General features: G+C 42.7%; 1 protein-coding gene across 2 annotated transcripts; it reads right to left on the reverse strand.

Annotated features, from left to right (window-relative positions):
• Window positions 1-2,870: 2,870 nt before the first annotated feature.
• Window positions 2,871-7,737, reverse strand: LOC137907927 (uncharacterized). 2 transcript variants are annotated; one of them, XM_068752290.1, is made up of 8 exons: window positions 7,698-7,737; window positions 6,035-6,171; window positions 5,822-5,932; window positions 5,562-5,589; window positions 5,304-5,393; window positions 4,630-4,686; window positions 4,028-4,178; window positions 2,871-3,944 (listed from the first exon to the last, which is right to left on the reverse strand). In XM_068752290.1, exons 1-8 carry the CDS (start codon window positions 7,726-7,728, stop codon window positions 3,824-3,826), a joined length of 726 nt encoding a protein of 241 aa, XP_068608391.1. In that variant the 5' UTR covers window positions 7,729-7,737; the 3' UTR covers window positions 2,871-3,823. The 2 variants fall into 2 exon arrangements, with proteins under 2 accessions (XP_068608391.1, XP_068608390.1); XM_068752289.1 differs by having other exon boundaries at window positions 3,856-4,178.
• Between the last annotated feature and the right edge of the window lie 4,836 nt (window positions 7,738-12,573).

Consider the following 12,573-nt stretch of genomic DNA (forward strand, 5'->3'; position numbering starts at 1 on the left):
TAAAAGTGAATGCTAAGTACCGTTAGCTCCCGCTGCTAGCAGCTACCGTAGCCTCTGCAGTCGACGGGTGTCTCTAATTGTTTTACAACGTGATTCCTGTTGTACGGTATATGTTTATGTGATACCTCAATGATTGTAACAGTGATAGATAACTGTTAGATGCTAGACTGTTTAGTCACACGCATGCGCAGTTAGTGCGCAGTGGAAGCGCTAACTGTGACGTGATCATGGCAAAATTATTTGCTATGTATCTGTTTTGCATTGTTTGTGTGGAAGCTGTCAGGACTTTTAATTTCCTCTTAATCTGAACAGTAACCCTGTTTTATTTCTGTTTATTTATTTATTTTATTATTATTTAATTATTTGTATTGTATAGCGTGTGCTAGTTGTTTTGAAGAATAATTAAACTTTTAAGGTCCGTCATATGGCTGTTGTTATTAATGTTTTATACATATAATGTTTGCCGTGTATGGGGGGGGAGGCGCAAAATCAGTCTCGCCGAGGCCTAGGGCACCAAAATGGCTAGGACCGGCTCCGCCTGAGCTAGCGTAACATGAATATATGTTTATTTATATTCATAATCCTCTGTGTTAGTTTGTCTGAAAGCTTTGCCTGCTCTACTGTTGCTGATGTAACTCGGGATTCCCCCTTAGCTTAGTATAAACGGGACCAATAAAGGGAATATCTTATCTCATTCATTCATTCATTCCTATGGAAGCTTATTACATTCCTTTAAAACAAATCTTCTGCTTTTAAAAGTGCGTCACAACATCGACTGCCTGTGTCCGTGGTTTGCGTGAATTTCGTACTCACATAAAAAGGCGCACCGCAGTATAAAATGCATCCTGCTCGTCCCTCGGCAGTCAGGAAAAAGGAGTTTATGGAAGTTGGAGAGTAGACACACCCCCGTGGCGTTACGCACGTGTTGCTGCGACGATGTTGTGAAGCCGAGCTGACGTGATCACGGCAAAATTATTTGCTATGTATCTGTTTTGCATTGTTTGTGTGGAAGCTGTGAGGACTTTTAATTTCCTCTTAATCTGAACAGTAACCCTGTTTTATTTCTGTTTATTTATTTATTTTATTATTATTTAATTATTTGTACCCGAAGGTACCTTAGCAGGTACCCGAAGGTAGATTTGGCTTACAGCAGTAAGCCAAATCTACCAGTCGATGAAAGTTTTGAATCACTTAATAAATTTGATGATTAAATGTAATCGATCTAATGATCTTGTCTCAAAATTGACGCTTTGTTACCATTTGACCCAATAAAATTGTCATTAGCGTTTACGTCACTAATAATCAAAATGTGACGTAAACGCTTCATACCTGGCTGTCCTCCCGGCAGGTGATTTTCACGCGCGAGAGAGGGATGACGTCATAAATTGGCGGTGGGGCTCTGCCGTTCTTGGATTTTAATTTATTAATCTTCAAACATTTATAATATATATATATATTATTTGCAAATATAAAATATTGTCGAGTGTCTGTGAATATAATACATATATAATATTACTGCGTGTAATAGAGACTGGCAGAGGATTGTAACACTCTTAGGTGCCAGTAGGGGGCGGCATATCGCTACTTGCAGTGATTCATGCGACAGGAAGTTTGAAACCCTTTAAACCGGAACCAAGAAAATAATTTTCAGAAAATCTATTTTGGAAAATAAGGTTTTAATGGAACCTTCTGACAAATGTGTCTAGATTAACATCTTTTTGTATATTATGTGCTTTAATCTGTATAGTTTTCTTTGCAAAATTTTGAATTGTTTTGCATGGGAAATACAGTGTCTGTGTGTCTGATTGTATACATCAGGTTTTTTATGATGTAGAAGTCTCAAAATCCTGAAAGGCCAAGTCTAACCAAAGTGGTTAAAAGAAAAAATGCAAACTCCAAAATCGACCATGGGCAAAATTCTGACCCAAATGAAGTTCTGAGGATGATTGGTGGCCGAAAAGAAAGAAAAGGCAGCCATCTGGAGGCCATAAAGCGAAAGTTATCTTTTGTTCGGGTTTACTTTCACCGCTAAAGCGACAGTAGCGAATCCGTTGTGCTTGCAGATTTTCAAGCCTGACTGGTATAAAACTAAAAACACTTTAGACTGAAAGCAGTGCGTGTCTTTCTTACAGTTCTGCATCTTTGTGTTCTTCTATTCTAAACAGGCCCAGCTTTTCACACTGAGTATAAATACATCGAGAGACTTATTACAATTATATAATATTGTCTGAGTAGGTTCTCAGTCAACCGAGGTCAATAAAGAAGAGCAAAAAAAAAAAAAAATAGTCAAAAGTCACATGACTCCTGAGAATCTCGATTTGTGTGACGTCAGCCGTCTTGGCAGCGACTGTTCAACGCGCTTCTGTTTAACCCATGGCTTGCTGTCTGTTACTGTATAAATATATACACCTATCTTATTGAACCAATTCATGAAATCCAAACTCCCTTTAACTGCTCGGTAATCTGCCATGACGTCATGGCTGAGATGTTGCAATTCGCAGCTCAGATGTCCCAAAGTATAAATACTCTTGATTTATCAGTGCAGGCGAGACGTTTTATTGGCTCACGTCCTCATTCCAAACCAGCCACTGTGTAAACACAGCCTCTTCATTATGTGGTGTGATCTGTGATGCAGATGTCAGATGATTTCCTTCAACTACTGTGACAAATACTTTTGATTCCATCACATACGGCCAGTAAAAAACAAGCGTTTTAGAAAAGTACTTAATAAAATGTTCAGCATTCGACATGTAAAGTTTTCACCGCTGACATTTCAGACAGCGATGCAGATGTTTCAGATTGAGGGTCAGATGGCAGCTGCTTGCTGTTTGACCAGGACACACCCCAAAAACTACAGCTGGTGTAACATGAATATATATTTATTAGATAGAATGTTAGAGCAGTACAAGTACAGTCAAACAATAGTATGTACTGTATTACAGTACAAGTACAGTCAAACACCCCGTCTAAGAGGAGAATTTCAAAAAAAGCCATTGCGGTCTCGTTTCCTTTGACAACAATGCAAATTAAATCAACACTACTTTTTAATTTTTGAGAAAGAAATCACAATGAGACAGCTGAAGCAGACACAATTCCAGAATAGATCAAACATGAACTTCATAAGGCAGAAAAAGGGTGTACTGTACCTTTAAAAGCTAGACATGTCTGGACATATCCACCTCCTAATATAATACAATCACTAGAGCTCCATGTTCACTGTATCTCTTATCCCTCGTCTATACATTATAGTGCAGAAAGTACAAATAATTATATACTGCAAATACAATTATATCAGAATATTTATCTATTATATATATTTAAATATATTAGTATTTCAATGATATGTTATCTCTTAATGCACGTTTCACATTATAAAGACTAAATATTATATTTATAAACCTGCTTGCATTGTTGCATTGTGCCCACGCTACTGCCCGTCTGCCCCAGGGCAGCTGTATCTGCCCCAGGGCAGCTGTGGCTAGTAGCTTCACCACCACAAAGTATGGAGGGAATGAATAATGCACAATGTGAAGCGTCTTTGGGTGTCCAGAAAAGCGCTCGGAGACCAACGCATTATTATTACTATTATTATTATGTTGGTCCTCAGTGTACTTCGGCCTCCACAGCCTCAAGTATTATTCATCCGTGCGCTGACACATCACAGCTGTGTGTGTAATTAAAACCGTTCTTACTGAACGTAAGATCAATAAAAAGTATCGAAAAAAATCACATGAATGTACACGATTACTCCAAATTGATCTACAAGTGTTTCTTGCTTCAGCATGCACACATGGTGTCCCGCCTGGGTTGTCCCCGTGACCTTCTACTCAGTCGCCGCAGCAGCTGCTGGAGGCTCAGCAGCAGAGTTCTCCGCGGCAGAGTACTTCGCAGCAGAGTACTTCACAGCAGTGGACTTACACGAGGCACTGAAAGAGCTGCACTTCCTAGCAAAGGCATTATTGAAAGCATCACATATAGGGTCACTTTAACACAAGTCACGTTATGTTTAAATACAATTAATAAATACCTGGATATTTTATCTTTGAATCGGATGATCAGACACACAGCGAGCCCCAACAACCCCAACCCCAACACCACCAACACCACCACCACCGCCACCGGCGGCGGCGGCGGCAGAAAAACGACATTGCGGCTCACAGTGTGGGACTTGTCTGGCACTAGAAAAGAGTTCATGCACCAACAGCTGTTTGACATCACCTCAAACATTAAACAGATCATTTTGAATGGACGTGGATAAAGAAGGAAACTTATTTCGCTCTAATGATCTTATGATTGACAGACACAGAGGAAGGACAAGCGGCGCTGCCCGAGGCCTTTCTAGACATCGTTTGCTCCTGGAAATGTCTCCAACAGCAAAAAAAAGGGGCCTGTGATGTTGCAATAGTTATTTTATATCCTGAAGTTCAAGGTTGCATCACTTCCACCAATACAGGAAATGCAGAGCCGTGATGTAATCTTGGATCAACAATGACTCAAGCTGCAGAACTTTAGGAGCCTAGAGAGGCACTGCTTGTTCTCCTGTTTCAAATCAGTTCTCATTGCTTTAGATTACGGTTCACACCTTTTCCAGAACGCATAAATATTTACAGTAAGATAGTTCACGCCTACCTCCTGTAGGTCCTGGGCCTTCGACTGCCTGAGAGGCAGGATTCGCGCTGGAGCTGACTGCAAAAAGAAATGCATTCTTACACGAGAACTCACAATTTTATATCCAGAAGTTCACGGTTGCATCACTTCAACCAATACAGGAAACGCTGGTAACATCCAGCTCTGTTCTGGGAACCCCCCCCATTTTGGAGGGGGTGGGTGAAAGGATGAGAACAGCCAAGATCGACTCCAACCCCCTCTGACACACACTGCACTGAGATGTTCTGTATAATGAGGACACGGGACACGGTGGAATCTCGTTGGTCGCGCGTTTAATCAGATACGGGAGGTCCCCTCCCATGCAACCTGTGGGTGCAAAGCATTGTGGGACTTGTAGTCCAAGATACTACTCCTACACCTCCTCCTTTTAGCTAAATGCATGCTTCTTCAATTAACTGGTAAGTGTCTGGCAGCTTATAAAACATTAGAGTGCGTTCCTGAATTTTTTTTAATTGCTTTTGGTATTTTGTTGTTTACAAGATAAACACATTTTTCTTTAGCTTTTAAACAATTGCTCAAACAGCATACGAAACACAGAGAGGCACTGCTTGTTTTCCCCGTTTCAAATCAGTTCTCATTGCTTTAGATTACGGTTCACACCTTTTCCAAAATGCATAATAAATATTCACGCCTACCTCCCGGCGGTTCTGTTGGTTCTGTTGGTTCTGTCGGTTCTGTGCCTTTGTCTTCGTCTGCCTGAGAGGCAGGATTCGGCCTGCAGCTGACTGCAAAAAGACATTCTTACACTAGAACTCACAAAAAAAAAGACTGGTGGTGTGCTAATGACAGTCAGAAAGCTTTATGAATGGATTATAATTCACTCACTCAAGTGTATGAGCAGAAAAAATACATTTCCTACAATAGATTTACGTCTGACTGTAAATTATACTCACTGTTACAAGTAACAAAGAAGCGTTCCCCCTAAAGCCAGGAAACAAAAGAGAAAACAGTGAGATCCTTGCTATCTGGAGGATGGGTTAGCGTTAGCAAGACACCATTTAAAAATATTATTGCACGTTTTGATGTCCTAAACATACAATATTATGTAAACAATTTCTCTTTGCAACATTATTTTACTTCTGATTCTTATTTTTTCTGTGCAACAGATTAATCAAAGAATTGGGAGGAGTGTCCGTGCTAAAGGCGGCCGCACCTCTGAGAAGCAGAATCGCACATGGAAGACCGGGTTCATGCATTTTGAGAGGGAGAGCCTGTTGAGCGTCACCCCTTCTTCTTTAGACTCGTGATGTGCGAACACATGACGCTGCAATTAAAATAAGGAAGAAAAAAAATCATGGCACCACAAAAAAACAACAGCAAAAGTAAGAAAACGCTGAGCTAAAGTGTTCTGGCTTCTCCGGCTTACTGTTGAGTTGGCCCAGGAGTAGTCGCAGACAGACATGTTTGATTGATTAAGCTTGGAGAAGATGCTGTACACGGTTTGGTTCCCATCAAAGGTCACATTGCAGAAGAACAGCGAGCTGCACAGAGATAGAACGCTACCTGCAGACAAAAAGACAAACGCATCACCCGATTTGTTGACGCAATGACGTCACGTGTTTGACGACGAGGCAAGGGAAACAGCGACGGTGGAGAGAGGTCATTCCAGACCTGCTTACCGGTGTGTGTGTGTGTGTGTGCGTGTGTGTGTGTGTGAATGAATGGTTAATGTCTGTTACAATCTTCATTTTACAAAATAAGGAATGTTTACAAATTCCATAATTGTCTATTATGTACAATTCAATCCAAGAACCCAAATCAGTAGTGCGAAAGGGAAAAAGAAGAGAGACATCCCTCCATCTTATCCGGGGCCGGGCCGCAGAGGCAAGAGTCTAAAACGAACCCCATTTATGGATTCAAACTCCCGATCACTTTTACTTTTCATGGTTGTTGCATAAAGATACCAAGAACAATTTAGAACCTTTTGATGGTGATCCAGTTCACCATGTGGACGGTGTGAATCCAATTAGGAGGGGAATGAGACATCCTGAACATTTTAACATTGCTTTTGCCACTAAATGGGGAAGTGGCAAAAGCAATGTTAAAATGTTCAGGATGTCTTACGTCTCAATGGAGGGATGTAAAATGAATGATGTGTGATGTCTCATGTCCCAATGTTTGCGTTGTGCCTTGAAAGATTGGAGAGGAAAAAAACTGCTTCAGAGTCAAGTCAGACCTTCCTTGGCTCGTTATTTATTGTTTTAGGTGGAATGTGCTGCATCTCTGCTCCTGTATGCAAATTATAGCATGCCTAATTTGGTTTGTAGTGTACAGTATTTGAATTAAGGCGTCGTACTTGCACTGTTGCCTCACAGCGAGATGGTCGCAGGTTCTGTGAGGAATTTGCATGTTCTCCCCGTGTCTGCGTGGGTTCTCTCCGTGTCTGCGTGGCTTCCTCCCACTTCCAAAGACATGCAGCCTAGGCTGATTGGTGACACTAAATTGCCCGTAGGTGTGAGTGTGGCTGATTGTCTGTCTCTGTGTTGCCCTGCGATGAACTGGCGGCTTGTCCAGGGTGTCCGCTGCCTCTCGCCCGTTGACTGCTGGGATTGGCTCCAGCTTGGCCCGCGACCCGATGACGGATTAAGCGGTTGGGACAATGTCGTACTTATGCTTAGATATCACCACAGTATCTGTCCGTTTTGTTTCTATATTTGTTATCCTAACTGAAAATCTGTATTTTAATTTTTAACAAATTAAAATACAGATTGCACCACCTGTAGGTGGCTGTTTGACCAGGACACACCCGAAAACTACAGCTAGTGTAACATGAATATATATTTATATTCATATTCCTCTGTGTTAGTTTGTCTGAAAGCTTTGCCTGCTCTACTGTTGCTGATGTAACTCGGAATTCCCCCTTAGCTTAGTATAAACGGGACCAATAAAGGGAATATCTTATCTCATTCATTTATTCATTCATTCCTATGGAAGCTTATTACATTCCTTTAAAACAAATCTTCTGCTTTTAAAAGTGCGTCACAACATCGACTGCCTGTGTCCGTGGTTTGCGTGAATTTCGTACTCACATAAAAAGGCGCACCGCGGTATAAAATGCATCCTCCTCGTCCCTCGGCAGTCAGGAATGTGGAGTTTAAGGAAGTTGGAGAGTAGACACACCCCTAAACATGTGTTGCTGTGACGCTGCAGAATGCAACTCACCTCATTGGGCGAAGCACTTTGTGCACTTTCTCATTTAAATACCAGTAGATGAAAGTTTTGAATCACTTAATAAATTTGATGATTAAATGTAATCGATCTAATGATCTTGTCTCAAAATTGACGCTTTGTTACCATTTGACCCAATAAATTGTGCAAGACATATCCGTGCCCCCCCCCCCCCAAAATCTCACCATCACAACTACACACAGTGACATGAATGGAGTGTCACACACGCAATGCCTCTCACACCCAAACTCAGTCTCTCTCCAGCACTATCACGAAGTGCAGAGGCGAAGAACGACTGGATCAATCAGCTGATCCAATACAGCTGCAGAGGAGCAAACAACAAACCTCAAATTATTGTAAAAAACCCGAATGCTGCACGCCTTGGTCTTGAACCCAGGATCTTCTAGCAGGGAGTCAAGTGCACTACCCACTACACCACCTAGATGTTACCCCATCAAGCGTTAGGATAAATAGACAGTAGCATTGTTGACTTTAGACCAGAGGCACTGGTTTTGAATCCAGTACGACATCACCTGGTCGGAGACACGCCCACTCCACATAACACAAAAGGAAAAAGCACAACATAACAACACAACAACACCGCAACACAGAACAACACAACAACACGCTGTGGTCTGAGAATACCTCAAGTCTCCTCACCTGTACGGTGGCGTAGTCGGTAGGGTTACCGGTCTACTGCCAGAGGAACTGGGTTCGCATCCAGCTGTGGGAGTGGGGGTGGAGCAGGGGCGGCAGGGTAGGCCTAGGGCCTTACCTGGGCGGAGTGAACTGGACCGCTGGTCCACTCCACTCCGCTCAGGTGTGCCCTGGACCTACCCTGTTGCCCCTGCTCCATCTCATTCCCGTAGTGGGATTCGATACCAGGGCCATTTTGCCCCCCTCTACAGTGCTGCCAACTATGCCGCCGTGGAGGTGAGGAAACTTGCCCTGTTATTACAAAGTAATTACTATGTAATAAGTTGATATTACAGAGCACCGGAACATTAACTTTCTGGCCGTATGTGACCTTCATTAAAATTGTCCAAAATAAAAGGGGGGCTACTCATGTTGTTTGGAAAGGAAAATAAGTAAATTCTATTTTGGGTCTCTGGTATTGTTCAGGGGGCCAGGCCAAACGTGGAAATGGGCCGGATCCGGCCCGTGGGCCGTAGTTTGGGGACCCCTGCTTTAGGAATATTTGCATGAGATCAACATGATCGAAGGTGAAATGTGACACTACATGAGACGCGTTTCTGACCAGGACACACCCGAAAACTACAGCTAGTGTAACATGAATATATATTTATATTCATAATCCTCTGTGTTAGTTTGTCTGAAAGCTTTGCCTGCTCTACTGTTGCTGATGTAACTCGGAATTCCCCCTTAGCTTAGTATAAACGGGACCAATAAAGGGAATATCTTATCTCATTCATTCATTCATTCCTACGGAAGCTTATTGCATTCCTTTAAAACAAATCTGCTGCTTTTAAAAGTGCGTCACAACATCGACTGCCTGTGTCCGTGGTTTGCGTGAATTTCGTACTCACATAAAAAGGCGCACCGCGGTATAAAATGCATCCTCCTCGTCCCTCGGCAGTCAGGAATGTGGAGTTTAAGGAAGTTGGAGAGTAGACACACCCCTAAACATGTGTTGCTGTGACGCTGCAGAATGCAACTCACCTCATTGGGCGAAGCACTTTGTGCACGTTCTCATTTAAATACCAGTAGATGAAAGTTTTGAATCACTTAATAAATTTGATGATTAAATGTAATCGATCTAATGATCTTGTCTCAAAATTGACGCTTTGTTACCATTTGACCCAATAAAATTGCGCAAGACATATCCGTGCCCCCCCCCCCAAAATCTCACCATCACAACTACACACAGTGACATGAATCGAGTGTCACATGAATCGGGGTCCCCAAACTTTTCCCTGTGAGGGCCACATCACTTTTCCCTTCTCTGATGGAGGGCCGGGGTCAGTTTGTAGGAAAAGTGTGACGATGGCAGGGGTGCCTAAACATTTAGGGGCCGAATGTGGAGGCAGGCTGTAGTTTAGGCTTCATCTCACCATCACAACTACACACAGTGACATGAATGGAGTGTCACACACGCAATGCCTCTCACACCCAAACTCAGTCTCTCTCCAGCACTATCAGGAAGTGCAGAGGGGAAGAACGACCGGATCAATCAGCTGATCCAATACAGCTGCAGAGGAGCAAACAACAAACCTCAAAAAAACTGTAAAATTGTAAAAAACCTGAGTGCTGCACGCCTTGGTTTTGAACCCAGGATCTTCTAGCAGGGAGTCAAGCGCACTACCCACTACACCACCTAGACGTTACCCCGTCAAACATTAGGATACATAGACAGTAGCATTGTTGACTTTAGACCAGAGGCACTGGTTTTGAATCCAGTACGACGTCACCTGGTCTGAGACACGCCCACTCCACATAACACAAAAGGAAAAAGCACAACACAACAACACAACAACACAGCAACACAGAACAACACAACAACACAACAACAGAGCAACACCGTACAACATAACAACACGCTGTGGTCTGAGAATACCTCGAGTTTCCTCACCTATACGGTGGCGTAGTCGGTAGGGTTACCGGTCTACTGCCAGAGGAACTGGGTTCGCATCCAGCTGTGGGAGTGGGGGTGGAGTAGGGCCTTACCTGGGCGGAGTGGACTGGACCACTGGTCCACTCCACTCCGCTCAGGTGTGCCCTGGGCCTACCCTGTTGCCCCTGCTCCATCTCATTCCCGTAGTGGGATTTGATACCAGGGCCATTTTGCCCCCCTCTACAGTGCTGCCAACTATGCCACCGTGGAGGTGAGGAAACGTGCCCTGTTATTACAAAGTAATTACTATGTAATAAGTTGATATTACAGAGCACCGGAACATTAACTTTCTGGCCGTGTGTGACCATCATTAAAATTGTCCCAAATAAAAGGGAGGCTACTCATGTTGTACGGAAAGGATCCGGCCCGCGGGCCGTAGTTTGGGGACCCCTGCTTCAGGAATATTTGCATGAGATCAACATGAGCGAAGGTGAAATGTGACACTACACGAGACGCGTTTCTGAAAATAGATTTGTAAATGCAGAAACTCTGTCTTGAAGCACACGGGTTGACACTTGAGTTACTCATTTATCAAACATGTTGGGCTTTAGTCAGTCAAGATGCGATTCAGTTTTGGACTTTTCTGTCCGTATAATGAACTACAATCAGCTTTGGAAAAATGTAATCAGAATTTTATACGGACCCCGTTATGTTATGCAAAAATCCGTTAACAGTGGCATCATTACACTGGTTTTGGAAGTACAGAACAGTTTATAAAAAATATACATACACTGTACATACATTTTAATAAAACTCAGTCTCAAATTAATTGCATGTAAATTAATGACTTAAATTAAATTCTGTCAAATACCAAAAAACGGCAAAAGCAAAACTGGGAATCATCCAATGACGGAAAGAAACGATGCAACAATATATTTTAACACACAGTGAAAGCGATCTATCACCTCTGTTTAAGTGGAAAAACACGTTTGGCGTTCCCTCCCGCATCCCAATCTCGTTTATGAGTCAGAGAGGGGAGTAGGAGTCATTCTTAAAAGGAATTATAAGATGGACTTTTTTATTTATTATTGTCTTCACTATTAAAAATTTTAGCAAACGTATTGTGTAAAAAACTCCAAGAGTGAACAAAGGCACTGTACGTAAAACGAAATTAAATGATCGCTGATAATTCCCTCAAATGAAAACAGTTTTAAAGACTGCCGAGTGCAAAAATAGATTTGCATTAGAAATAAAATAAAGATTGTCATTTTGCTCATTCATTTTTCACTTTAAAAAAAATCTTTAACAGAAAACACATTTTTAAAGCTTCTGTTGAACAATGAGGCTGAATTCTTGGAGCTCGTAGGTAAGTTAGTAACGATCTTTCTCCAACACTGAAGTTGGTGCTTTGGATGGTTCACCAGTCCCATTTCTACACGCTGTAAACACTCCTTAACACAAGGTGCAGACGCACAAATGCAAACACATTACAAACAGCGAACGGGTAAACAGATATAAGACATGAAGTAATACAACGACTGTAACAAACGTTATGATTGTAATGGATAAACTGATTGATATTGCTTTGGCCTGTTCTTTGAACTGTCTCGCTCATGTCCTCCTCTGGTTGAGTAGATGCAGAAGAATCAAGGAGCCACTAGGGGGCAACACTTGCAGGACTTGGCAATAGATGGAAGCTCGGAAGCTGGGAAACCTTACTTTGATGTCCACAAGTGTTTCTCTTTCTACTTCTCCATCCAAACGTCTTCTGTCCCCCCCCCCCCCCCCCCCCCCCCCCGTCCTTGGCATTGGCGTCCCCATTAGAACCCAAACGTGTCTTTTTGTGCAGTGAAGTCCGTGTCCTCTTGGTCCCATTTTACTGGGGACAGGCATTCTTCAGTGTTGAGGTCCTGAGGTTTCACCCCAATGTCCAGGACCTGGGGGTTAGTGCGAGACTCAGCGAGTCTGGAGGAGCAGAGGAAAAGACAGTCGCTATTAGCAATGGCTGCCATGAAACCTTGTGGGGTAAACATCATGTTCCATGTCAGTGACCCCCCCCCCCCCCCCCCCTGCCTTAAGACACTCAGACATGATTATGACGATGAAGACCTGACAACCCATAGAAATATCTTAAGAATGGCCTTGAAGGACGTTCAGAACTACAT

This window comes from Brachionichthys hirsutus, chromosome 18, assembly GCF_040956055.1.
Source record: "Brachionichthys hirsutus isolate HB-005 chromosome 18, CSIRO-AGI_Bhir_v1, whole genome shotgun sequence".
NCBI lineage: Eukaryota > Metazoa > Chordata > Actinopteri > Lophiiformes > Brachionichthyidae > Brachionichthys > Brachionichthys hirsutus.